This window comes from Strigops habroptila, chromosome 7, assembly GCF_004027225.2.
Source record: "Strigops habroptila isolate Jane chromosome 7, bStrHab1.2.pri, whole genome shotgun sequence".
Lineage (NCBI taxonomy): Eukaryota > Metazoa > Chordata > Aves > Psittaciformes > Psittacidae > Strigops > Strigops habroptila.
This window is the reverse complement of record NC_044283.2, coordinates 52658427-52683936: the sequence shown is the minus strand read 5'-3', so window position 1 is coordinate 52683936 and position 25510 is coordinate 52658427. Positions and strand designations below refer to the sequence as shown.

Genomic DNA, 25510 nt, shown 5'->3' with positions numbered 1-25510 from the left:
CAACAGTTTCTGTTTAGTCGTGTTTGCTCAAAGAAAAGAGACTATTATGCTACTGTTAACAAATATGAAATGGAATTGCTTGAGGAAAAGAGAAAACAAGATCAGCTACGAGCTCAGATTCAGTACCTAAGAAAGATCTATTTCAACCAGAATGAAGCATCTTCTCAAGAGTTAAACATCAGTGAAGTGCTGCAGAGTTTGCACTTGGAGGCAGAGGTAGTATTTGAAACAATTTTCAGACAGAAACATTTGCATATTTCAAGGCATGGGGTAACATGGTGGTGATAATCTAATAGCATTGCTTTTATCTGTTAAGACTTCAGGGGGGATTAGAATTTATAACTTCTATGCTACTAATTCTATAATACGAAGTTTCTATAAAGTTTTCTCAAGTATCTCAAAACTAAATTATTAGGTTATAAAATAGTGGGAATGTTACTTACTCATTTGCCCTGTAAAATACATACTACCCAATACCAAGGTTACTTCTAAAACAATGAAACTCTTACTAACATGCATATTTTTTTTCCCTTCCTGCCTGCCCCAGGAATGTAGATGGCTGACTCATTTTCCCAGTAGGGTATAACTTAAGTATAGCAGAATTCCTTTTATGTGGTAATTAGATGCTAAAACAGACTTTCTGCAACTATTGATGGCCGAAAGGGCAAAAATGTATATTTAGACATGTAGTTACAAAGCAATATTTAAACTTGAATTCCCTCTTTTTTCTCTTTTTAAAGAGCATTCTCAAAGATGTATCAGAAATGGAAAGTGAACTTCTCTGCATAGAGGCAGAGTTACAGCAGGAAGAAAGTGCTAGAAAAGAAACTACACAGTTTTGGGAAGCTTGTTCAGGAGCTCACTGCAATGCTGAGGAACTTAAAGAAGAGTTAAGGAAAGATAGTGAAAGGCTCTCGCAAGTCATTAACTTCTGGAATCCTAAAGTAAAGGTAATGTTAAATCTAATAAAATTTATTTATTGTGTCTAAGCACTCTGTGAATGCCTCTAATCTGATTGAAAACAAACAAAAAATACTTTTTAAAGATTATTCATTATTATCAGCTCTCTGCTGTATTCATACTGAACTGTAAGAGGCAGGAATACTCCAAAGATTTTTAAAGACTTATTTCCTAATGTATCCAAACTTGGAAATTTGCTTTGTGACTTTCTAGGTGATAAATGGGGGGGGTGGGGGTGGGGGTGGGGGTCGTATGTTTATGTTTTTGTTAGACTGAATTCTGGAAGCTGTAGGTTCACAATTGTTCTATAACTTTGCGGAACTTGTCAGCTTGGTTACAAACACCTTCCCCATGCTTTAGGCCCATGGGATTGACTGCTCTCTTCAAGCCAACTTTATCAAAACTATTGTAGCCATTTTCAAAGCTCAACTGTAACTTATTCTCACATCTCTTCTTCTAATTTCAGAAAGTCATGTTATTCCAGAGGTAGTTCAGCCTTCCTTTCTCTTCTCTTTCCTTCTTAGCTCTTGTCCCTTTTGGAAAAAAACCCAAGTGCTAAAGGGTTAAGTGCATCATGAACAGGACTTCATGAGATTTAATCTTTTTGATCAAATGCATTGAACACTTCTCAAAGAAACAGGTTATGGGTGGGAATCCACTACCTTCTGAGTAGGTATTAGGAAGTTTTCCTAACAAGCATATCCTGGAAGTTCCCTGTCTGTTTATACTATTCCTTCTAATAGTATTGATTTGAAGTAAGAAGAGCTCACCACCCTTCTTCCCCCAGTGTTGTGACTAGGTTCTGTCCTGTTAAGTTTAGCCTATTTCAAAAAGCTGCTGCTTGTAGAGAATAGCCACTCTTGACTTCTTCAGGATTTCCCAATGTTGCCAGGCTTTTTGGAAAAATTCCCTGACAGACATATTTCATGGATCAAAGCTTTCACCAAACAAGTCTAGTATAGTGTTATTCCTGACAGTGTGAAGTTTTGATTTATCTAGCATTTTAAACATATGGGTTTCTAGAATAGTCCAATGTGTATGTTTTCTCTCAAATGGTTTCAGTTGTTTTAGTCAATGGATACATTCTAGCAAAAACTGTGAATAATTGTGTGTGCTTCTGTTAGTCTTTCCAATATAGTTCTTTTATTTCTGTAACGCATGTGTTTGAGTTAATGCAGAAATACTGGTAATTTTGTAGTGCATTGTCTTCTCTCGTGCCCCTTCCTGCTTTCACCTCTTTTGTAAATGAAACCAGTCTTTTGAGTGTTAGTCACTCATTTCTGATAGCAAGCATCTGCAAATGGGACACTGAAACAAGAATGTGAAACTAATACAAGCCAAGATACTTCTTGTTTCTACACTTAGTTCTAGCTGATTCAAAATTAATTCAAAATTCATCAGTATGACACTACTTTATTTTCAGATACTCCTTCAACTTTCATCAGAGCTGGATGCCAGAACTGCCAGTTATTGTCAAAATGCTGATATTGAATCAAAACAGAGAAAAGAGAAAAGTGAAGAATTGCTTCAGGAACTAAACACTCTTAAAGAACAACAGGCCCCTGGTGGCTCTGCCAGTCATGTGTTAGAAGAAGAAAACTACAGGCTTCATAACAAATTACAGGCTGCAGAACAAGATGTGAAGGTACTGATATTTGCTTCTGAGGAAAGTTTATTTGATGCTTGTTTTCTAAGTGAGAGTATTTCAGGCTGAAAAAAAAAATGAATATTGATGGCAACTGTGAATCTGTGCCACAACATACTGGCCCGGAGGGCACTTGCTTTTTGTAGCTTTTTTTATTCCCAAAGTGCAATTTTGAGCTCTTGCCTGTAATGTATCTTAATTACCTGTTTTCTGTACACAAACATCACTTTAGAAATCAACATGAAATGTCCCTGAATGGTTTTGATGTATTGATTTTAATAGTGTGATACTCTTGATGCTTCCTTTAAGTACATGGTATTCATTATGTCAAATAGGAATCTGGAGAAGAATTCTGTCTTTAATCCTAGGGATTGAGGACTCATTTTCTCTGTTCTATTTTTTGTCACAGTTACCCTTGTTTGAAGCACTTACTTTTTCTCCTCAGGCTTGAGTGTTCCAGAATGCTAAAAGGTGACAGAAAACAGTCTGTAGACACCAAGAGTTGCCATAGAGCCTGTAGTGTTGGATTTTCTTGTGTGGCTTGGGTTTTCCTTTTATTAAGAGTACGACCATGTGCTGTTACTGTTGTATCCTTTCATATAACTCTCATAGCTGATTGATATATCCCAATAGGCTATGGAAGTAAAAATTCAGGAACTGGAAAATGTAATAAAAGAAGTAGGAAAAAATCTTGAAGAGAAAGATGACACTATAAACAAGTTACAAGCACAGATAAGAATTAAAACTGAGACAAGTGAGCTCAGCCAACTGCAAGACAAATTGAATGAGATGGAGAAGTGCCTCAAAACTGCCTTGACAGAGAATCAGAGTCTTGAGGTATGAGCAAAATACTTCACTCTACTCATTCTCATCTGATCTTGGAGAGAAAGCATGCTTGAGAACAGCTGTAGATGAAATGTAGCTCTCTAAAGTCAGTTTGGTTTGTATGGCATTCTTAGAGTAAAACACTGTACTTGCCTGTTTCACACTTTTTCCAATGCAGCTTTCAGAGGCAAAACTTAGAACCCATGTTACAATATTAGAAGCACTTACGTGATGCATTTCTGAAACATTCTAAAAGTTTTCATTTTGAAACTGAAGCATGAGCTGTTTTTTCTATGTAGAATGTTTGCATACTAGTTCAGAATTCCCCGACTTAGATGTGCAAACAAGCCAAACTTGCTAAAGTATGATTGCATATAATACACCAGAGTTAGGACACCAGCTAATATTATAGTGCTAGTTGGTAATGTGGGCATTTTTACTTCAAAATAACTTCCTGCTTCCAGTCTTCTCCTGCAAAATCTAGCAGTAAAGATGTAAAGTAAGCAACCCTTAAATTCATTGCTAAGTAATGAGCCTTTCTTAACACTTAATCTTTTCTTTTCAGGCAAAATTAGATAAAGGTGCTGAGTTGTATAAAGAAGAAATTGACAATCTCAAAACACAGTTGGTAAAATGTGATATGGAAAGAATGAAACAATCCAAATCTTTTGATACAAAGTAAGTTCAGCTTTTACCTTGTTACAGTTCTCAACTCTTTAGCTCTTAGGTCCTACTTTTCCATTTAATTTTTTTCCACACAATAGGAAGTGAGCATTCAGCTTTAGGTGTCCTAGGTTTTTACTGTAACTAGATTCCAGAGAAAGTAAAAACCACATGTATCTTGGCTTGATTATAAAACTCCAATGCTGTACATCCAACAAAATTTCAACCAACCCATGTTCAGCCATAAATGAAATAACTTTTCTGACAAAAGAAGGTGAGGGGAAAGCAGTAATTGAAATCACTCTAGGTCACTGGCGTGAGTGTGACCTACAGAGAAGAATTCTAGTCCAATTTGTTTTCTGCACTCTACCTAAAATCTGACAACCAGGTTTATATAGTTTTACCTGTAATAACCGTTTTGTATTTGATAGCAGATAGTAGCTCTCGTGCAACTGTGATTATTAAACTAAGAACTTATTTTTTTCCTCCCTTCCTGCCTCGTATAGACTTCATAATTATAAAGCTCTTGCAGAACACCAAGAACAACAGTTAACAAAGCTAAAAGAAGAACTTAGAAGAGCACATCAAGAGCATGATGTTACTGGTAAATTCAAGATAAATATAAGGAGCTCTATGTTAAACATTCAGTTCTAAGGTTATATTGTTGAAGTCCAGATTGAGATGCAGGCGTTTTGCCTCAGAGGGTGTGAGGAGGATTGGGTGCATTGGAAGATGAGGTGGAAAGTAAAATGTTAACTGCACATACAGAATCACAGAATCATTAGGGTTGGAAGAGATCATCTAGTCCGACCCCGCTGCCAAGGCAGGGCCACCTAGAGCAGGTTACACAGGAACGCATGTGGGTGGGTTTTGAATGTCTCCAGAAAAGGAGACTCCCCAGTCTCCCTGGGCAGCCTGTTCCAGTGCTCTGCCACCCTCAACACAGAGAAGTTCTTTCTCATGTTGAGGTGAAACTTCTTGTGTTTTACTTTATGGCCATTACTCATCATCCTGTCACTGGGCACCACTCAAAAGTTTGGCACTATCTTCCTGGCACGGGCCTCTTAGATACTTACATGCATTAATGAGATCCCCTCTCTGTTTAGTCTTTTCTCTAGACTAAACAGGTCCACCACATTAAAATCACAGCAGCTCTTGTGTTTATTTCTCCAGCTATGTTTGTACTTGTGGTGGGATAAGCTGCAATCGTAATTGTACATGTTGCCTCTTTTTCCTTGACTGACTTTACATGTGAATAGCTACTTCTAATCATAATTATTACGTATCTGAAACTATAACTGTTTTAACTCTAAGTGACTCAGTGAAGAATCTTCCAAGTTTCTTAGTATCTCCCTGGCAGTGTGAATACTGGGGGTGGGGGAGAGAGGAGGGGGTGGTTTATTAAAAAAAATAATAGCTGTTGTAATGGCACTTGTAACTGAGTGAGGTTTTACATGTAAGACCATAGGAAAGAGTAGGCTAGAAAATATATTGACTGTGCAAATAATGCATGTATCTGTATAAAACTGTTTCCTAGTGGTGCCAGAAAAAGAAGCTCCTCAGCAATCCCAAATGCCTATTACTTGTGGTGGTGGCAGTGGTATTGTGCAGAGCACACAAATACTTATTCTAAAATCTGAACGAGTGAGACTACAGAAAGAGAACTCACACCTGAAGAAACAACTTGATATTCTACAAAGGTAAGTATAAAGCTGATCAACAATATGTCAAATTATGTCTTGCTATTTAACTGTGTATGTCATCAGCATCTCTTTCTGGGAGGCCTATAGAAATGAGTAATTACTATTAATATTAGATTTTCTAGATACTTTCACATCAAACTTATATTTAAAGCTAGTGACTTACTGCTTATGTATCTTTATGGCTTTGAACTTGGTTTTGTGTTTTGGTTTTGTGTGGGGTTTTTTTGTGTGGTGGTTTGTGGGTTTTTTTTTTTTCTTTTTTTTTTTAAGAAGAATCTCTTAAATGCTAGAAGATACACCTAAATTGTATGTTGGAAAATTTTTTTAGCTTAGAAAATAAATTGCCTCTGAAAGCAAGATTACACAGATATGGTATTGTGTGGCCATGTCTGTGGTATGTCATCTGAAAATACAGGACCTGTCTCTTAGGATTTTTTTCCTTATATAAAAGAACTAATTTAAATTTTTCTTAATTAAATGCTGGGGTGTGTCTTGTTTCTGATTTTCAGTAATGAGCTTCAACTGAAAGACGAAGTTAGAAAATGGAAAGAAAGAGCACTAAAAAAGAAAGACAGACGCTCGAGAGAAAATGCTCGAGAGATGATACCAAGTTCCCCAAGGAAGACAGTGTCATATTCCCTTAAAGAGGAAATGCCTTCACCTGCAAAGGAACCTGTTTCTCAGGAGGCTGTGACTCAGGACACAGTGAAGACTCTGCCACCATCTTCTGTAACAAATTTCTTTGATAATTCCAGCTTGGATACACTTACAGGTATGTGACACAGTGGTGCTGTCCTGTAAAGGTTTGGAGATGCGAAATATAAGGGGTGGTCTGTGAGCTGAGGGTGGTAAATACTCTGTACTTATATTCTGACCTGAAGCTTGCATGGTAACGCAATTTTCCTGACTGGTTAGTCCCCTGACCATTGTAGGGCTGACCAGCTGGAGCCATGAAGCTTATGTATGTCCTACAGAACCTGAATACTTAAATGAACCCTTCACCCCATGAACATTATACAATCTTTTTTCTTTTGTTGCAGTGGAAGCTTTTATGACTGACTTTTTAGAGAATTAGCAGAATATCATTACTAGATAGCTGATGCTCTACAATGTTTTGCTTTTTAAATTTACATTGGTTAAGCACAGACTTCTGGCAAAACTATCTGAAGTTACCTGCTGGTTAACTTTTTTTTTTTCCCCTAAACTTCAAGATTGTGGACTTTAGTCTTTGTTGCATCTGCCAGTCTGCCTGGCTCCAGCTGCAGTAACAGCCGTCTTGATAACTTCTGTTCCTCAGGCCTGCTCAAGATTTCTTACATCTGGGGAAGTCTCCTAGTGATCTACAGTAGCATGTTAATGCTACTGCCCTCATCATTGCACTTGCTTCTAAAAACCTTTCAGTAGGCCCTACCAGACATGTTGAAAAGTTAATCAGTTTTCAAGGTACTAGTGGCAGACTTCCAGAAAGAATATAACCCATTGCTGTTCCTTGTGATGGTCAACTTAGTGTTGTGAGGAAGTCTGTGCTGTTACCAAGCTCCTCAGAGGCAAGCTTTGATAGTGAACATTTAAAACACCAGTCAGGATTGAATTGCTGCATTCCTACTGCTTGTCTGACTGGGAAAGTTTAAGTGTTACTTTAACATTCTTGTCTTCTATATAGATACACAGCCTGCGGGAACAGAGCCCACAGAAGAACATCTTAAGCACTGGTTTGGAACTTCAGAGAAAGACAAAGCCCCTGATTGTATCACCCAATAACGGTGCTCTACTGTAAGCTCTTTGCTGTGGCTACAGCCAGAACCTGCATATATGAAAGAGAAGTACTTCAGGTCAAAAGCCATCAGCCTCTCAAATTGTGAGAAAAGCCCTGGCATACAGATCCCTTGCTGTCTTGGAACTGCTACTTCCCACAATTGGAAAAGCAGTCATGTTGCCCACAAACTGCTGATCTGATGATGTTCTGCTTTGGTGGTTTGTTTCTTTCCTGGATGGCAAAGAAGGAAACGCCAATGTATTGAAGAAAAGGAAATGAGAATGGAACATTAATCTACTGTGAAACTTCTCAGTCATGAACTTCATTCTATTATTCCTAAACCAGCCCTCTTCCTGGGTGGGCAATACTTGTATCTACAGAGTGCTGTTGAGTTGGAAAGAACTATGCTTTTTATTTCTCAGCATACGGTTTTCATACCATGCTTTCTCTAAGTCCACAAAAAGCGCATTTTCACCACACTATTAACCTCTCTATCTGGACACTGCACCTGAAGTTACTAATTTTCTGTTTATAGGGCACAATCAAGGGTTCCTCTTAAACACCTTACAGTATTTCTGAAGCTCAGCCAGTTATGGTACCAAGAGTACCTTTGTACTTTGCATCATCTTTCAAAATACTTCTAGTTCCTGTCTGAAGTTGATATTGGAATTTTTTTTTTTAATAGTAAGCAATGGACCTGACATTTCTCTGCTACTCTAGTGAATTGAAAATAAACTGGACGATGATCAGGGCTAGACACTGTTTTAATAGCCTGCTTATCTGCATTGGGAGACCTGCTTTTTTGTATGTTTTATATAATATTTGTTTTGACAATAAAATTTTAAGTATTTAAAAATGTTTGCTGGTCACTTTTGCTGTGATCTAAAGGTGTTTGATTACAATATTCAGTGTCTAAGAACTATCTTTTTATAGTAATAACACCACTTCCATCATTATTTTGCTTCTTGTCATCTAACCTTCTGCAATAATTACGTTGTGTGGAAGTTTACTGTTGCACAAGTCTGTCACTGGTGTTATGTTTAATTTTTTGAGTCTTTCTGTCAGGAAATGTTTGAGGTCTAAAAGATAGATCTTCCTCACATGCCCTCCACTGCCAACTAAATATGAATTTAGCACTCAAAACCCAAGATCAACTCTGTTTAAGAACAAAATAATCATCATGACATGAGAGTCATACTTAAGGAAGATACATGTATCAAAACCATAATCTTATTTTATATGAATAAAGCTCTTAGTGCTAGGTCTGTAAGTACTCTGGTTTGGGTTGCCCAAACTGATAAGCAAATGGTTACACTGACATGTTCCCTGGCATTCAGTGGTTACTGTCATTGGAGGAGTTGCACAAGGATTATTTACCTGACGGAGGTACTTTAGAGATAGCTAAAAGAACCAACTATCTTTTATCCTGAATAGCTGAAAACTCTACCAACTACTGTAAGTACTAAGAAATTGCAAGCATTTCTCTCTAAATCTTTGACCTGAAATGTATTTAGGGAAGCTTTTAAAGGTATTGCTAGCCAAAACTACTGAGGTTCTCAGTACTGAGTTCAGCACTGAACTGTCTCCTTTCCTACCACAGCCACAGGTATGTAGGAGCAGTTTATTTCCTGACAGTGATATGTGCAAAGTGCTGCTGCTTCTGTTCAATTTCCACCATCATTGAAATATATTTCCTTTACCAGCTTTTTTTCTCTTTATTTCTTCCATCTTGGTGCTCTAATAAATGAGTTAAACTGACTTACTTTCCTTTTGGAAGGGAGAAATAAGGTGTATGTATATATAGATCTACCTTTTTTTATACACAATTACATGGGCAGTTTTGTTTTGAAAGCTGTCACAGTTTAGCAGAAAAACAAGAGCAACTTAACACACACATGAAGTTCTGTAATGTTATCCCAGTTTAGCCACGGAAATGGCTTTTCTGAGGAAAATGCGCCTTGCAAGTTAAGGCAGGACTCAAAATTCTTCATGAAACAAGTATTGTCCTAGTTTGGAATTTGGTAGCTTATATTGCTTTAAGAGAGATTGCTTGCGGGGAAAAAAACCATGTTTGTGGCCTGTTCCGCTGAGAATCTTGTGGATTTTGGCCTTTCCTGTGCCAGGAAGAAAACCACAGCGCTAAGTCTCGAGTTTCGGTAGGTGGCGGCATCTCAACGTTTCAACAGGAAATTGCGTTCTAGAGAAGTTCACCGCTTAGACCACAACTCCCAGTAAGCACAGCAGAAAAGATACTGAACTTCATTTTGATCAACGGTCAGCAATATAACGAGCTGATTGCGCTCTCTTGGTGAGTGACTGTATTAACATTTATTTTGCAATGCCTCATAGAACCGGCTAATGTTTATAAAAACTGATTGTTAGATTGAAAAATGTATTTCTTGTGCTTGCTTGTTTGAAAAATATTTATTGTGCACGTTTCGTTGGGAAAAAGCATTGTGCATGTTTGTTAGGTTGAAAAATGAATTTATAGCGTGTTGTGCTTCCAAAGCGTTAAGGTGATTTACAGAAGTACTTGAACTGATCAGGTTTTGTTGTCTGTTTTCTGCTGAAAAGATACATGTGACAAAAAAGACCCAAAAAAGCTTCCTCTGCCTTCAGAGAGCGTATAAGTTTTGCGTGGCAAGGTTTGGGTAGCAGGGGGGAGGAAATAGTGCAGCGGTTTCCGTGAGAAGCATCTAGAAGTTTCCTGGGTGTCCGGCAGAGCTAATGCCAGCCGGATCCGAGACTGACCCGCTGCTGGCCAAGGCCGAGCCCATCAGTGATAGTGGTAGTGCCTCTGGGATAATGTGTTTAAAAAGAGAGGGAAAGTCGCTGCACAGGAGCAATTGCAGCCAGAGAGAGTGAGAACATGTGAGAGGGACAGCTCTGCAGACACCCACATCAGTGCAGCAGGAGGGGAGGAAGTGCACTCGGCACTGGAGCTGAGATTCCCCTGCAGCCTGTGGTGCAGCCCATGGATGTCCGTGGTGGAGCAGATATACACCTGCAGCCTGGGGAGGACCCCACACCAGAGCAGGCGGATGCCCAAAGGAGGCTGTAACCCTGGGGAAACCTGTGCTGAAGCAGGCTCCTGGCAGTAACTGTGGCTCACGGAGAGAGGAGCCCACAGTGGAGCAGGTTTGCTGCAGAACTTGTGACCCTACGGGGGTCCACGCTGGAGCAGCCTGTTCCTGCAGGATTGCACCCTGTGGAAGGGACTCATGCTGGAGCAGCTCATGAAGAACTGCAGTCTGTGGGAAGTTGATTGGTCTTGATACATAATCTGCAACTCTAACTTAAAACCATTAAATCTTTTGGTTTATATGTTAGAATATAAAGACTTTTTCCATTCAGTTGCTTCAGAAGTAGTATGATTTGTTGAATCTGAAACCTTCAGGGTAACACTGGTTTTGCTGCAACTTTTGTAGGGAAAAGCTGCTGAGAAAATAGACGGGATTTCTGGTCAAAATCAGATAAATCAATAATTTGGTTAAAGATACAGGACACTGAATTCGACTTTGTAATCTGAGCCACAGCTTGGATTTGAGCATCTTTAGATGACAGCATTGTCTGCTAATTTAGGGGAGATTATGGCATCTTTATCTTAACTTCTCAGTGAAGTACTTGGTATGTTGGATTCATGCATATTTTTTAAGACTTCAGGTTCTTGGGATACCTTTCTACACTCATAGCTATATAAACAAATTTTGCTCTGGGGGTTAAAAGTGCAGAAAGTTTTACTTATTGCTAACCTAGTTAACAAATACCAGATACTACACTTTGACCGAAACACAGTGACCTCACTCTGAAGTATCCTATTCAGTAGTTTATCCCTTAAATAATGGAAAATCCACAGGAGGGAGAGGATTGCATTTGCTTTTAGCTATTTAGTTGTATCCTCAACTTTACATGCTGTTTTTCTTTAAACATGCCACAACATTTCAAAGTGTACGCTTGGGCAGAAGATAAGAGGGCAATGTTTTGCCTTTTGGCTGCTGCACATTGAATAAGGTGGAACATCCTAGAGGTTCCTTATTGCTTGTCCTACACGTGCTCAGTAGTTCCCTGAGAGCGAGGAAGGTGAGAAGGGCAGGAGAGGACAGAGCTTTATCATTCCTCCCTCTCTCCTGCGTTGTTGGAGCTGGGAATTTGCAGTGCTAGAAGTTCCCTGAGACAATTCAGAGCCAACACCAAGGCCTAGGATATTGTGTGGAATTTATTGCAATGTAGGAAGTTGGTGAGTTTGAGAGGAATAGAAGGAAGACTGCTTTGTAAGAGCACAGTGGGCAGTGGAAACACTAGATTGTGAACTATTGTACTTCTGTTTTATCTTAACTTTTTTTTTTTTTTCCTGCTAAAGAAAAAAGCATGGTTTCTGTTACAAAAAAGCTTGGCTTTTGAGCTCAAATATCTTTTGATATTTTTGGAGTTCTTACTATATTAAAAAACTAAACCAAAACAATAAAGATTGAGGCAGCCCCCCCTCAGCACCCTGGGTGACGCAGGGTCACACTGCAGCCAAACAGGATAGTCTGACATGATTTAATGGCAGAGGTACTCAGAATCATGTCTAGTTTTTGCGACGGGTCTGCATTGGATTCCCAGGGAGTGTGGTTGGCTCATCGTTTTGTTAAAGATTCTGTGACATCTTCTGTCTGCACAGGTCAGCAGCATGGGTCGGCTTGACGGGAAGGTCATACTGCTGTCAGCAGCAGCACAGGGGATTGGACGAGCAGCTGCTATAGTAAGTGGGAAGATGTTTGTTCTCCTGTACCTAAGCTAGGTCTCTAATGCTAGCTAGTCCAAAGATGCCTGCACCAAACAAGTTCTTGAATTCATAAACCGTAGATGAAGCCAGAACTGTTCATTGAAAAATTCAGGGAATAATAGAGTCACTATACTGCATGCTTTGTGCTGTTTGAATTTCGTAAAGTCTGAGGCTCCAAGTGGTGGCATCAGGCAAGGGTAAGAGCAAGATTTGAGGACAGTTGCAACTGCTTCTCTAACAATATACAGCTGGCACTATCTGTACCTTTAATCCAATATCTCTGCTGCTTTGCTCTGGAAGAAGATAAGGATAGAGGGAATATTTCCTGTTATACCCTACAGTAAAGCCACGATATTTTATCTACATTAATCATTGACATAGCTAAGTCTGTACAATACTGACTGCACAGCTACAGTGTTGTTTACCATGAGCAACTGTGAGAAATCATTTACAAATTTTATTTTATTACTGTTAAACAGAATTCAACATATGTATTAACTTTCTGGCTACCTTTTAATTCCTTTTGACCAGTTCTTCCCCTGCCACTTCATTCTTCCACAGCAGATAGAGGAACTAGTAGGGTTATCTCAGTATCTCCATAATGTAATCAACAAGCCAGGAAAAGCTCCTGTAAGAAGTATTTTTGGCAATCTGTTTAGTTTCATATGCATACAGTTAAGAATTCAGGAGACTGCTAATCTTGGCACTTACATTAAAACACTTAGTCCAAAGGAGTAGGTAATTGTAAACTTGTAAATACCCAAAAAGCCATGGAAGGAAGGCTGGCATGTTTAATGCCACTATCCTTTTAAGCTGCACTTGAGACACTTATTTTGAAGATTAGGGCCTACATCTGAAGTGTCAGAGTACTTTTGACATGGAGGTTACTTTGTTAGCGTAGCTGTTGATTTATTTGTAATCACAGTGCAGAGAAAGCAGGCTTTGAGGGGAGTGTCAAGAATGAGGGAGTATCTCTGGTTAAGTGCCAAAGAAAGTCATGTTTTTTTTAATACTGCTCTATTCTAATGGTTTGGATGCAAAGTGTTTTCATAAAATTTATATATTGCCATTTCATGACTTGTGTCTGTCTTTGTATTTGCCTTTATCTGTCAAATCCCATTTAAATCCAGTAAGATAGACAATTCTAGCCCTACGTGTTTGTAACATGCTTACTAGCGTCCATGCAGCTAGTAAGGGCAATACTAGTACCGGTTGTCTTAGTCTGGTTACTGTTCTTATACTGAATTTATGGATTCCTTAGTTTAAGGAAAAGATCTTAACTTTTGTCTTGTATCACATACAGTTACTTAGTTGTCCCCAGGATGTGTGGTAATTGATGCCCATTACTCCCTGACATGGCCAAAATGAAATGTGAGAGATCTGCTGCCTTCAGCCAGCTTTTATTCAAGCCAAAAAGGAAAGGAGAAGAAAGCAAATTTTATTTCTGGTAAGATCTGGAATATCTGAATATAAACTGCTTCTCTTGTATTCTTCAGGCTTTTGCAAAAGAAGGAGCCAAAGTCATTGCTACAGACATCAATGAGTCTAAGCTGCAAGAACTGGAGAAGTATCCAGGTAAATGACCTACAGTAGGCGTTGATTCAGCTCTTGCAAGTTTTGGTGTAGACTGGCTGAAATCTAACTTGAAGATAGGGCAAACTTCAAAGACCAGGAAAAAAGTGGAAAATATCCAGACTAGTTCTTTGCGTTCTGGCATTGCTTTATTCTGCGGTATGGAATGGCAGAGATTCAGCATGTAACATACTGCAACATCAGCATATCAGACAGAGTATTATGCCAGGCATGTGAAATAACTTTGAGTTTCTTGAGTCACAGAAGCACCTTATTTCTGCTTCCCAGAGTGGCACCCATTTCAGTTACCTTTTGAGAGCGCTGGGCTAATTGTCAAACACAGCACTATAAAAGGCACAGAATGCTTTTCACTCATCACAACAGCTAACATCCAGCTAATCAAAAAAGTAAATTTAGTGTCTTGCATTTCCGTGGCACATAGTTACGAAGGAACGTGTTGAGAGGATAGGTACCTAGTAGAGTTTCATATGTCTTCAGAAACTCATCCCATCAACACTAGATAAGCCTGTTCAGTTTGCACAGATGCTCAGGCCTGAAGATGACTTTCCTGCTGACATCACAGGAACATACTGCAAGGAGCAGTTTTACATCGCTGTGTTTCTTAGTCATAAGTGATGCGAGTGCACGACATTATAGTAATAAAAATAGGACTTGGATATATTTTACAACTGAAAATTCTTCCAGCTTAATTTGATGGAAGGAATTGGATTTAAGGAATTCCTGTTATAGGGTGACAGTCAAATATGCAAAACCACTTTTCTCTAGCACGGCTTTTAGAGTGAACATTGGTCTCTACTGGCTGGAGTTCACCACAAGCAATCCCTTTGTAAGTCTTTGGGAACTTTAGGACTTTTCCACGTTCATTCTGCAGGTGTTTAGAAAAGTGTTATGTTTTCAACTGTGTGTTTTTTTCCTTCTGCTGCTATGTTCACAAGAGGTAATTTTCCATATACTCAGAGCCGTTTCCATCCTCTTGACATATGATTAGTTAAGCTATAATTCATCAAGGCTTGGCACATTGTGGTCTTTGAATTTTATCCAGGAGAGGTAATTCCAGTGCTGATGTAAATCCCCAGCCTGTAGTCTTAATTGCATCGTTATACACAAATCTCTTCAAAAGTGTCTGTATCATTTAACTAAGGCACATAAAACCTGCTCAAGGACTTGTCAGTTTGGCTTCAAAAGAAACAGGATTTTATCCATTTCAGATCAAATTCTCCCATAATTCAGACATCACTCAGATGCTTTACAGACAGCTCTACAGTATGTCTAGAATAATGTATGCTGGATGAGACCTCTGAAGGCCATAAATGTCTTGCCTGCTCTGTCCTTACAGTCCTGCCTATTGCTCAAAGTGGCTCTGTTTAGAGCAGGTTGCTCAGGGCTGTGTTGAGTGAAGTTCTGAACATCTCCAAGGATGGAATTTCCTCAAAAACCTCTGTAGGCCCCTGTTCCAGTGCAACTGCCCTCATGGTTTTAAAATAATAATGATATTTAAAAACAAACAAGAAAAAAACCTCCAAACAAACACCAAAATCCACAACAACCAAACACCTTATATTCAGTCAGACTTTCCCATGTTCCAACTTCTTTCTGTTGACTTTCATCTTTCTGCTGTGGACCTCTGAGAAGACTGGCTCCATCTGCTCAACAGTCTCTCAATAGATAGTTGTAGAAGTTTATTAGACTTTGTGTCACTAGTTGCACATGGCTAAATTAAAAAAAACCATAAACTGAACTATGGGGATACAGGCATGTTCTGCATTAGATGTCCCTTCATCCTAGATAATGGATATGCTGTGACCAGGCTGTGGCAAAAGGATGATCAGCAGCAAGTCTTGCTGCTCTGGGAGCCTAATTGTACCTGCTAAGGGAATTACTGGAGTATACCCTGACTCCTTCTTTTCCACTCATCCAGGTTTCCTTTAAATGAAAAGTTTGTGTATTTGAAAAGGCTGCACAGCTCAGTCTTTACATGCAGTATGGAGTGAGGGTGCAGGCAAAGTGTATTGTGAAGTAGGCCTATTCCGTGCTAAGGATTCAGCCCTGACATGGGTGAGAATAGCTAGTTGCGTTAGGTTGCTGAAGCCACTTCAATAAAATGAGGTGAAAGAACACATAGATTGTACCCCCTTACAGCCCATCTGGAAGTGTAGTTCTTTTACGTTGCTTTTTTCACTTCAGTCCTGGGGATGGCACTGCAGGTTGGCCCTAAAACAGTTCTGTTAGAGGGGCTGATTCTATCGAAAAGTGTTTGGAAGAGTTGTGCCTGTCCCTGTTTTGCAGCAGTTATGTGTCTCGGTCTTTCAGAGATAACTTCTCTGCACAAAATAGAAGGGTTATTTTTTTATCAGTGTCTTTCCTGAAGGTATGGCCCTCGGACAGCTGGTGCTATAAGCACTGACAGTGACAGCTGTCAGGAGCTGAAGTAGACAGTTACAGTGAAAAGCAATAAGATTTCAAGCTGCCTTTTGTTTGATTATGAACAAGTTGGCAAATATGATGCATATGTTTTTGCAATTAAATAATTGCTGTGATAGTATTCCAGGTAATATGAGTTAATAGCTTATGCAAAATCACTTTTCCTCATTAATTGAATTATATAAAGCTAATTCATAATATCCTCAACTATGCATGGATAGATGGCACATAATGTGACTGCGAGTGTCACACATGTAACTAGTTCCAAGTAATATTCTATAATAATGGGCATGAAAATTTGTTATGATTATACAGGTTCTGTAATTGTTCCGTTTGAAAGTATAGTGGAATTCAAGTTTATTGGAAATGTTTTTATGGTAAATGATGTTAGCTCATCTGCTTGTGTGATGCTGTTACAACAAATCAAATGAGTTGATCTTTCCTTAATTCCCTTCTGAAATTTTAGGAAGCATGACCTGCTGTCCATTGCTGTCCTGATTTAACCACTGCACTAACCTAATGATTAACTACAGCTCTCACTCAGTGAGTCTTCATGTCGTGATGCACCACTGAGTGGGGGCTGCTCCTGCCAAGCCACTGCCTTAAATTGTAGGTGCAATCCTCAACACTTCAGAAAAATAAACAGCTGATCCTTAGTCAAATACAGTGAAGCAAATACCATGTTTTTCTAGGCATTCAAATACGGGTTCTGGATGTCACCAAAAAGGAGCAGATAGAAAATCTGGCCAAGGAGATTGAAAAGATTGACGTCCTCTGTAACATTGCAGGGTAACCAGCTTCTATTTGATCCTACATTTTTTTCCAGTTCTCCCTGTCCTCCAGAAGTACTTTATTTTACTGAAATGCATCTTATTTCTTTTGCTTTAATTAATTTTATGCCTTTAAGACAAACTTTCACGTGTTTACATTAAACCTGAACTTCTCTTATACAGCCATGATACCCAGGCCAAGATAGAATGCCTCTAGCATTTGTTGTGTTTTCCCCACTCTATGGGTGCCCAATACTGGTGGCTTTGGCCCTCCTAGCACAACAGTGAGCAAAGCTGAGGGTCTGCTAGTGCTCTGCTTTTTTTAGTTTTGTTTTTCTGTCCCTATTGCCAAGCATTTCTTTGCACATACCGAGTCTGCCTTGTGTCCCCAATACTCATGAGAAGAAATACACTGTTGCTTGCTTTCTTTGAAAGAGCTCTCGTCCCTCCTTTTCAAGGTTGGAAGAGTTATCTACTGCAAAATTGTATGGAAAAATGTGCATTAAAAGCCACGGAAGTGTAAACCACAGACAGTAATCCACTTCATGCACTTATTCCAGGTTTGTTCATCACGGAACCATTCTGGACTGTGAGGATCAAGACTGGAACTTCACTATGAACCTCAATGTTCGCAGCATGTATCTAATGATCAAGACATTCCTTCCTAAGGTAAGGATTGTTTGCCCATGATTTTTTAGTCTCTGCTGCACTGTGTTTAAAGTGTGAGAGTTCTCGGTTGTTGACACTGTGACAGCGTGGGATTTGAGATAAAAATACTAGTATGAAGCTTCTAAAACATTCTCTGCATTGTATAGTCCTTCAATCTGTCTAAAGGATGTGGTAGAGAAGATACATTCTGTGGGTTTGCCCTATGTAATATGTAACTAAAATCCTTCAAATGCAGAGCAGCAAGGGAGCCATTGCAATACAGTGCTACCATATGATACTATAGCACACAGCTGCACAGTACCACTGCTACAAAATACTTGTAAATAATATATATTAACATAAATTTTATGGAACTCTGGAAACTATCTTGTGAAGTGATTCAGTGCCACTGATGGCAACGTGCTAGTTGTATCAGAACAGTGTAGCAGTGTGAGGACACTTGTTGACATAATAACTAGGTTGGGGACTACAGAAACTTGTGAACTGAACAAGGAGTTTGTATTCCTGTAAATGCAAAGGCCAGATGTGGAAGCTGTGACCATGACTGGATGACAATTACTCTTTTCAGTGTTGTTCCAGTCCTTTTTGTTTATTTTGGTTTTTGGTTTGTTGGTTGTTTTGTGGGGTTTTTTTAGCTGATATCAATTTTCAAAGTTTGTTATATAACAACTTTAGGCATCTTAGGTTTTAGGATGCCTGAAAAGGTTATAACTTGAAGAAATCTAGCTACAATTCAAAGATGCTAGAGTTGTGATTTAGTCTTCTGCAAAGCTAGGGTTTGAATGGGATCAGTGAGTAACTGCATTGGTAGATGGCATAAGCAGAGTTGCTACATAGAGTAGCTTACTGTGGTGACAAGAGGGCAATGATTGCAAGGTGGCTATGACAGGAAAAAAATCCTTTCCTGTCACAGTCTTCACTCCTGAGATGATTCAGGAGAACTTAGTGAGAACTTCAGATTCTGCTTTACTACTTCAGTCGGTAGATGAAAAAAGAGACAAGCACCCATTTGTGCCAATTAAGCTTTGTTACCCTCCATATCAATTGCATGTAGGGCTGTTCTGTGCATTGTTATGGGCTATTGTGCTGCATCTGCAGATGACAAAATAGTTTGCACTGGAATGACTGAAGTATTCTTTTGCAGATGCTTAAACAGAAATCTGGAAATATTATAAATATGTCTTCTGTGGCATCCAGCATTAAAGGTCAGTAGCTTGCTAGAGTTCCTTCTATAAATCTCAGAAATTATGGGAATGCAAAATAAACATTGCACAACTTTGAACTGAGAGGGCATTGCCAAGCCTGAGGAGGGATACAGTTAAAAAAAAAAGAGCACACATCAACTCATATGTACACACAAGGACACAGATGGCAAATTGCAGAAACACTAAGATGCCTGCCTTCGAGCTTTTGAATCTGTCCTGAATGTTTCATAGCATCCTTTTACCAGTTTGTATTAAGTAAAAAGGAACTGCTTCCAGTGATACCTTGCTACATATGCTCTTCAGAGAAACAGTGCAGAAATGACAATTACCTCAGTACTGTAGCTATGCTTCCCAAGGAAGCCTGATGGTGACAACAGATGGGTCTCTGCTGTTCTAAAATCTTTGCTTTGTTAGCTTTTTTAGACCACTCCCCAAACTTACGCAACTGAAAGGTCTTTGCTCTCATGTATGCCTGAGCAGCATTCTGGCAGTCAGCATTTTTGTTCACCTGTCCTTACAGAGAGACTGCAGGTGCTACAGGAAATGCTGAGGCCCAGCAGTGCATATTGAACAAACTTGGTTCTCTTTTTCTTTTTTTCTTTAATATGTTTCTACGCTGCCTTCACACTGGCCTTCTGTTAGGAGTTGTGAACAGATGTGTGTATAGTACTTCAAAGGCAGCAGTTATTGGTCTAACAAAGTCTCTGGCTGCTGATTTCATTGAGCAAGGCATCAGATGCAACTGCATATGTCCTGGTAAGTATTCATACATTATTTTGTGAACCAGGAGCAGATACTAGAAGGCCCAATTTACTTTGACATAATTAACAAAGAATAGACTTGCAAGTGGCAACTAAAGTTACCAACAGCCTAAAGGTACAGGATGTGCTTGAAACATTTCTGAGATTTAACATAGAAAAGTTGTTACTTTTCTAGTTAAGCTGTACGCTTAGTCTGTTAACCCAGCACACGCACATTATATATGCATTACACACTGCTTGGATGTTTATTTTCAACTATATAGTCTAGGAAGTTAGGAGCAGGCAAGGGCTAGCTAACAGGGCTAGCCGTGGTTTAACCATCTGAAAAGTGTTGAATCCAATTCTCAAAGTCTTGCCTCCTGTTTCAATATTGAAATTTGGTCTTTGTTAGACCAAATTTCAATAATTTAGAATTCTCTGCTACATTTATAGTTTTGCAGTCCTGAATCATATTACAAACTTATGCGTAAGCGTTAAGACACACAGATAGAATCACAGAATGGTTAGGGTTGGAAAGGACCTTAAGATCATCTAGTTCCAACCCCCCTGCCATGGGCAGGGACACCTCACCCTAGACCGTGTTGCCCAAGCCCCTGTCCATCCTGGGATTGAACACTGCCAGGGATGGAGCATTCACACTTCTTTGGGCAACCTGTGCCAGCGCCTCACCACCCTCACAGTAAAGAACTTCTTCCTCATATCGAACCTGAACTTCCCCTGTTTAAGTTTAAACCCATTCCCCCTTGTCACTACAGTACCTAATGAAGAGTCCCTCCCCAGCATCCTTGTAGGCCTCCTTCAGATACTGGAAGGCTGCAGTGAGGTCTCCACGCAGCCTTCTCTTCTCCAGGCTGAACAGCCCCAACTTTCTCAGCCTGTCTTCATATAGGAGGTGCTCCAGCCCCCTGATCATCCTCATGGCCAACTGGTTCTCAATAGAACCGATGAACAGCATTTTTTGTCACGATTGTTGATGCAGGTGGTTGTTAACACTGAATTTAAAATTTTGCTTAGGAACTGTTGACACTCCATCTTTACAGGAAAGAATCCAAGCCCGGCCTAACCCAGAACAGGTGAGAAAGCAATTTATTAGTTTGATCGTGTGTGTTTATATGTTTAACTCCCTTTAAAAATAAATACACAGCTGCACTTCTGCCCATATTCAGGAATGTCCCCTGTTTCAGAGTACCAATGATAACATAACAGTAGTGTCTCCTTTGATAGTTTGGTCAGTTTGTACCCAAGACATAAGCCTAAAATGCCTCAGAAGGGTACTGTTCCTTAGTGAATACAGAGGGTCTGTTATCTATGGAAGACATTTTCTACTGGAGCATGTCGCTGTCACAAACTAGTGCAAAACCATGACAGAAAGGGCATCCTGGCCTATGCATTTCAGAATTATTTGGGATGCTTAACCGTACTGACTAGATAACTGTGAGCCCTCATACAAAGGGCCTGGGAATATCTACCACCAAAGGAAGAAGGACTTACACTGGCTTTACTCCAGAACCAGAGATTTAGGTCCAGTCTCCTACTGTTTTTCAATCTGAAATTCATACCACTGTTAATATTGTAATTTCTGTTTCTAGCATAAATTCCCTATTCAGTGTACTAGAAGAATTTGTGGTTTATGGCTTATTTCCAGTATTGCTTTATACATGTCATATTACTCAGATTAAAATAATTGGTTTTCATTTTTGATATACCAAATGCTCCTGTGTATCTAGGCATTGAAAGACTTTCTAGCCAGACAGAGGACTGGTAGGATGGCTACTGCTGAAGAAGTGGCCCATCTCTTTGTGTACTTGGCCTCTGATGAAGTAAGTATGAACAATAAAATTTCCTGTCACAGAATCCTGTGCTACTTTGCTGTTTCACAATAGAGAGAAGTTGCTTTAGGGGGATTTATATTGTCTTTAAGATGGATTATTACAAAAACCAAAACAACAGCCCACAATATTTTACTGAGTTCAACCTATAATGCAAAAAGTACTCTGAATGTTGACAGTGATTGGTAAGGCATTAGGTGTTTGGTACCATAGCCTGGTGGTTTGATGTCATCCAAGCAAATTGACTGACCCCAGATCATCCTGAATGATAGGAGAAACAGGCTTGTCTGCTTCTCCATGTTTGTACCATGGCTAGATCATGTTTTAAGGAGGTAGAATTAGTAATCATCACATACCTTCACTATTCAAGAGCAAATATTTGCATTGAACTGCTGGCCATTTTAGCTAACAGGGCTAATGCTCGGAGTGAATTTACCCTTTCAGCATAAGGAAAGCCATAGACCCACTGAGGTTGTTATACACCAAACTCTTAATAACCACTGCAAGTACTACCAATACTAATGAGCACGTATCAAGGTAATTTTGGGTGCTATACATTTACTATGAATATAAAACTAGACTGGATTCCTCTGGGCTTGTCCAGCAGTCCTACTGAGCATAACACAATACTTTAATGGAATTAATGCTGTCTTAATGTTGCTATCTCTCAGTAGTCTGTTTCTCAGTTTCATCTTGGTTTTAGTGTTTCTGTAAAGCTACTCATTTTTTCGAGTCTGGTCATAGGGTTGTCAACCATACGTAGACAGACTTCCAGTTTTCCAATATATTCCAGTATGCTTCAGTACTGACATAGAGAAGAATGTCAACAGTTTAGTTGCTTACCTCACAGTCTGCCTGATCTAACTTTTCAGTTAGGTCTCCTTGTAATTATTGGCTGACCTGGTCAGATTCTGCTCAGCTAAACTGAGCTAATAACATCATAGTGTGAGGTATTATTCCTGCAGGTAAGACATCTATAGTCTAGTTTATGCGAATATTGCTTCTAATAATACTTCTGATACACTCCCCCAAGTTAGCCAAAAGGCTTCAGTTTCTAAGTTTGTTTGTATTCTATTTATTCAGGTAAAACAAAAAGTGCTTGTATAAAAAGAATGCCAGGGTGTTATTTTTCTTTTAATTTAAAGAAAAAGAGTTTCCCTGTAATAAATAGCCAGGAAAAAATAGTTAAAATTATTGTTACTTTTTATGTAATTTCAGTCTGCCTATGTGACCGGTAATGAACTAATCATTGATGGAGGATGGAGCTTGTGATTGACCCTGCCTGCAAATGGAAATTTGTACCATGAAAGGCAAAAAGTGAGGATCGTATTTCTCAGATAAGATAGCTGGCAAAGATTCAGATCACGCACATGATGTCCTTCAAAACAAATTCGGTGTATTTTTACTGTTAGGTGATCTCTTTCTAGATTGGTCTTACTGATTCACTTTTCCCTAAATAGTGAAACACTGGAGTAAAACATACTTCATGTAGCTTCAATTTATGGTAACTCCAAGAACATGAGAGAATAGCAATTTAACATGTAAGATTTCAGAAGGCAAAGAATATTATTTAATGTCAAAATCTGAATTGTGTTTTAAGCAAATCTGAGTGAAAGGAATTAAACACTGTTTTCATGAAGTAGAAATGATGGAGAGGAGCCTGCTCTAATGCTTGAGACTAAAGCTTATAGAATGTAGAGAGCATTAAGAATTGTGTAGTTTTACAAGCACTTGGAAAGCACAATAACTAGTAAAGAAGAGGTCTTAGTGAGAGAAATGGGAGACCAGAACTGTTTCATTAACAGCATAGATCACTCCTAAACTGGGCTTGGAAGTATCATTACTAGTTTGTTTTTTTTTTTTTTATCCTTCCATGTACACAAAGTACTATACAAGGATGTCGCTCTGGTAGGCATGGATGGAGGTATATGTGGGAGAATTATTCTTACATACACAGGTGGATCTCCATGAATACGCTTCTGGCACACAAGCAAAAGGAGTGGATTTTACAACTCCAGATAGAGCAGGATATATTCCTCTTCAAAAAGATGTATTGATACTGGGCAAATTTTGTCAAATCTGTATGCTAGATGCTAGGCGCTAGGCTTTGATATTCTCTTGCTTGATTCTCAAATACCGATACAGTTCATGCTAAAACACAAGGCTGTTTCTCTGAAAAGGACTGTTTCTACAAGAATTTGTGTTTATGTTTTTATTGTGATAGCATTTTGTAGCTTTGATTTATTAATCAGAAACCTACTAACAGAAGGTCTCATATTCTGGAAAAAAAGCTATAAATCCTGACCCAGAGATCTAAGGCACTTAATAAGCTGAATTCCAAACCTATTTGTTTTGCTTACATACTGTTAAAATTGACATGAATTACATGGGCTGACTGTCTATGAATATGATTACCTTAAAAAAAAATTGCATGCAGCTCCATTTATCTAGTTTGTGAATGTAGCTGTATGTAATTTCATATAATATTCATACATGTTAAATACATACGTATGTGGGGGAGGAATTAATAAATGGACTAAGTGTGATTAATCAGTAATCAGCACAGGGGAAATGTTCAATATTTTGTGCGTGTTTCTGTAACAACTGCCATGTTTTTAAAATTACTGTTTAATATTTTTAAAATTACTGTTAAAGCTTTTCAGTATTAGCTGAAACATTAATAAAAATTATTTGATTTCAAAGATAATGGAACATGTCTAGTTAAAATTGGGCTGCTTATTTTAAAATCATAAGTAAATGTAACTTTTACACATGAGAAACTATTGTGGATGTTGGCTTCTTCAGGCTCATTATTGGCTTAACTTTTATGCTTAATCATGGTTGGAGCATTCTGATCTTGTGTAGTTTGATTAGGGGGGGAGTATCCGGTATTTCAAAAAGGACTGTGGCAGCCAAGCAGGATTGAGCTGAGGCAGAAATCCAAAGTTAGCCAAAACGGTTCCACCACTGTTCACTGACATAAATTCAGATGTTACAAGTTCAGGCTGGCAGGATACTGTTTCAGTGGTTTTGGAGTTTCATATGAAGGCCAAAGTCCCTCCTCTGTAGTAGGTGTTTTCAGGCTTACCTTGAAAAGAGAATCTTCCCACTGCAGTAACACAGGAATATTGCACTGTGTATTCTGAAAGTATAATTAAAAATCTTAGAGAAAATTCATTACACCTGTTGCATATTGAACTTTATTAACATTTCTAAGTCCACTGGTATCTAACAGATGCTACTCAGGAAATGCTGCTTTTGTCAAAGAACTCCTTCGATAAAAGGAAATAATACCATTTCCTTTTTACGTTCCGCTAAAAGCACAGTATATGGCTTTTCAGTGGTAGTGGAGAAGCTGGTGGGCCAGGAAAAAAAAGAAAATGGGCGGAGATTGCTGCCCCTTACCTTACTAGGAAAGCTATTCATGGATGTGTTAACAGCTACAATGCTGAGATGTGTTCTAGGAGTTTCCCAGCAGACTTGCTGGAACTATTAAAGGAGAAGGCTTCTTAATACTTTTGTGACCTGTTAATTCCCTGGTCTGTTCCTAATGCAACTGGGTAATTCTCTTATTTTTAACTTCTACCCCAGTGATAACGTTAAGAGGAATTTTTTTACTTTTCATATTCTAGGTCAAGCTTTTCTCTCGGGGAGGGGGAAGAGACTTCCCTGATTCAGAGTCCTTCTGGAACGTTTTAACTGATCAAAACCCAGTGCTTTTTTCTGACAGATTTGTAGTGAGCTTCACTCTGTGTAATATTACTAGGAGCAAAATAGCAGCATGTTGCATTTGAATCTCCTTTCACATGAACCACACAATCCTAGAATGGTTTGGGTTGGAAGGGACCTTAAAACTCATCCAGTTCCAGTGCCTTGGCGTAGGCAGGGACACCTTCCACTAGACCACGCTGCTCAGAGCCCAGTGCAACCTGGCCTTGAACT

At 39.0% G+C, this 25510-nt stretch overlaps 2 protein-coding genes across 4 annotated transcripts in view; both read left to right on the top strand.

Moving 5' to 3' along the window:
- Positions 1-8410, top strand: part of CENPE (centromere protein E) — a 45087-nt gene extending 36677 nt beyond the window's left edge. For both annotated transcript variants that reach the window (XM_030492750.1, XM_030492749.1), the window contains 9 exons: positions 7-216; positions 741-950; positions 2384-2605; positions 3239-3442; positions 3996-4108; positions 4600-4697; positions 5631-5793; positions 6306-6568; positions 7460-8410. In XM_030492750.1, coding sequence (XP_030348610.1) covers positions 7-216; positions 741-950; positions 2384-2605; positions 3239-3442; positions 3996-4108; positions 4600-4697; positions 5631-5793; positions 6306-6568; positions 7460-7557 — 1581 coding nt within the window. In that variant the 3' untranslated portion in view covers positions 7558-8410. The remainder of the gene's footprint in view (positions 1-6; positions 217-740; positions 951-2383; positions 2606-3238; positions 3443-3995; positions 4109-4599; positions 4698-5630; positions 5794-6305; positions 6569-7459) is intronic.
- Positions 8411-9776: 1366 nt separating this feature from the next.
- Positions 9777-24748, top strand: BDH2 (3-hydroxybutyrate dehydrogenase 2). 2 transcript variants are annotated; one of them, XM_030492751.1, is made up of 10 exons: positions 9777-9860; positions 12216-12296; positions 13817-13895; positions 17027-17123; positions 17665-17773; positions 18918-18978; positions 19621-19734; positions 20754-20812; positions 21467-21559; positions 22787-24748. In XM_030492751.1, exons 2-10 carry the CDS (start codon positions 12225-12227, stop codon positions 22838-22840), a joined length of 738 nt encoding a protein of 245 aa, XP_030348611.1. In that variant the 5' UTR covers positions 9777-9860; positions 12216-12224; the 3' UTR covers positions 22841-24748. The 2 variants fall into 2 exon arrangements, with proteins under 2 accessions (XP_030348611.1, XP_030348612.1); XM_030492752.1 differs by lacking the exon at positions 9777-9860 and adding an exon at positions 10420-11179.
- Positions 24749-25510: the final 762 nt, after the last annotated feature.

Bases quoted from the DNA above. Each gene is read 5' to 3' on its own strand.
- BDH2 (XM_030492751.1), top strand. From the start codon at position 12,225: ATGGGTCGGCTTGACGGGAAGGTCATACTGCTGTCAGCAGCAGCACAG. The intron at 18,979-19,620 runs GTCAGTAGCTTG...GCCTTCTGTTAG, and splicing joins TGTGGCATCCAGCATTAAAG to GAGTTGTGAACAGATGTGTG. The intron at 20,813-21,466 runs GTGAGAAAGCAA...CTGTGTATCTAG, and splicing joins CCCGGCCTAACCCAGAACAG to GCATTGAAAGACTTTCTAGC.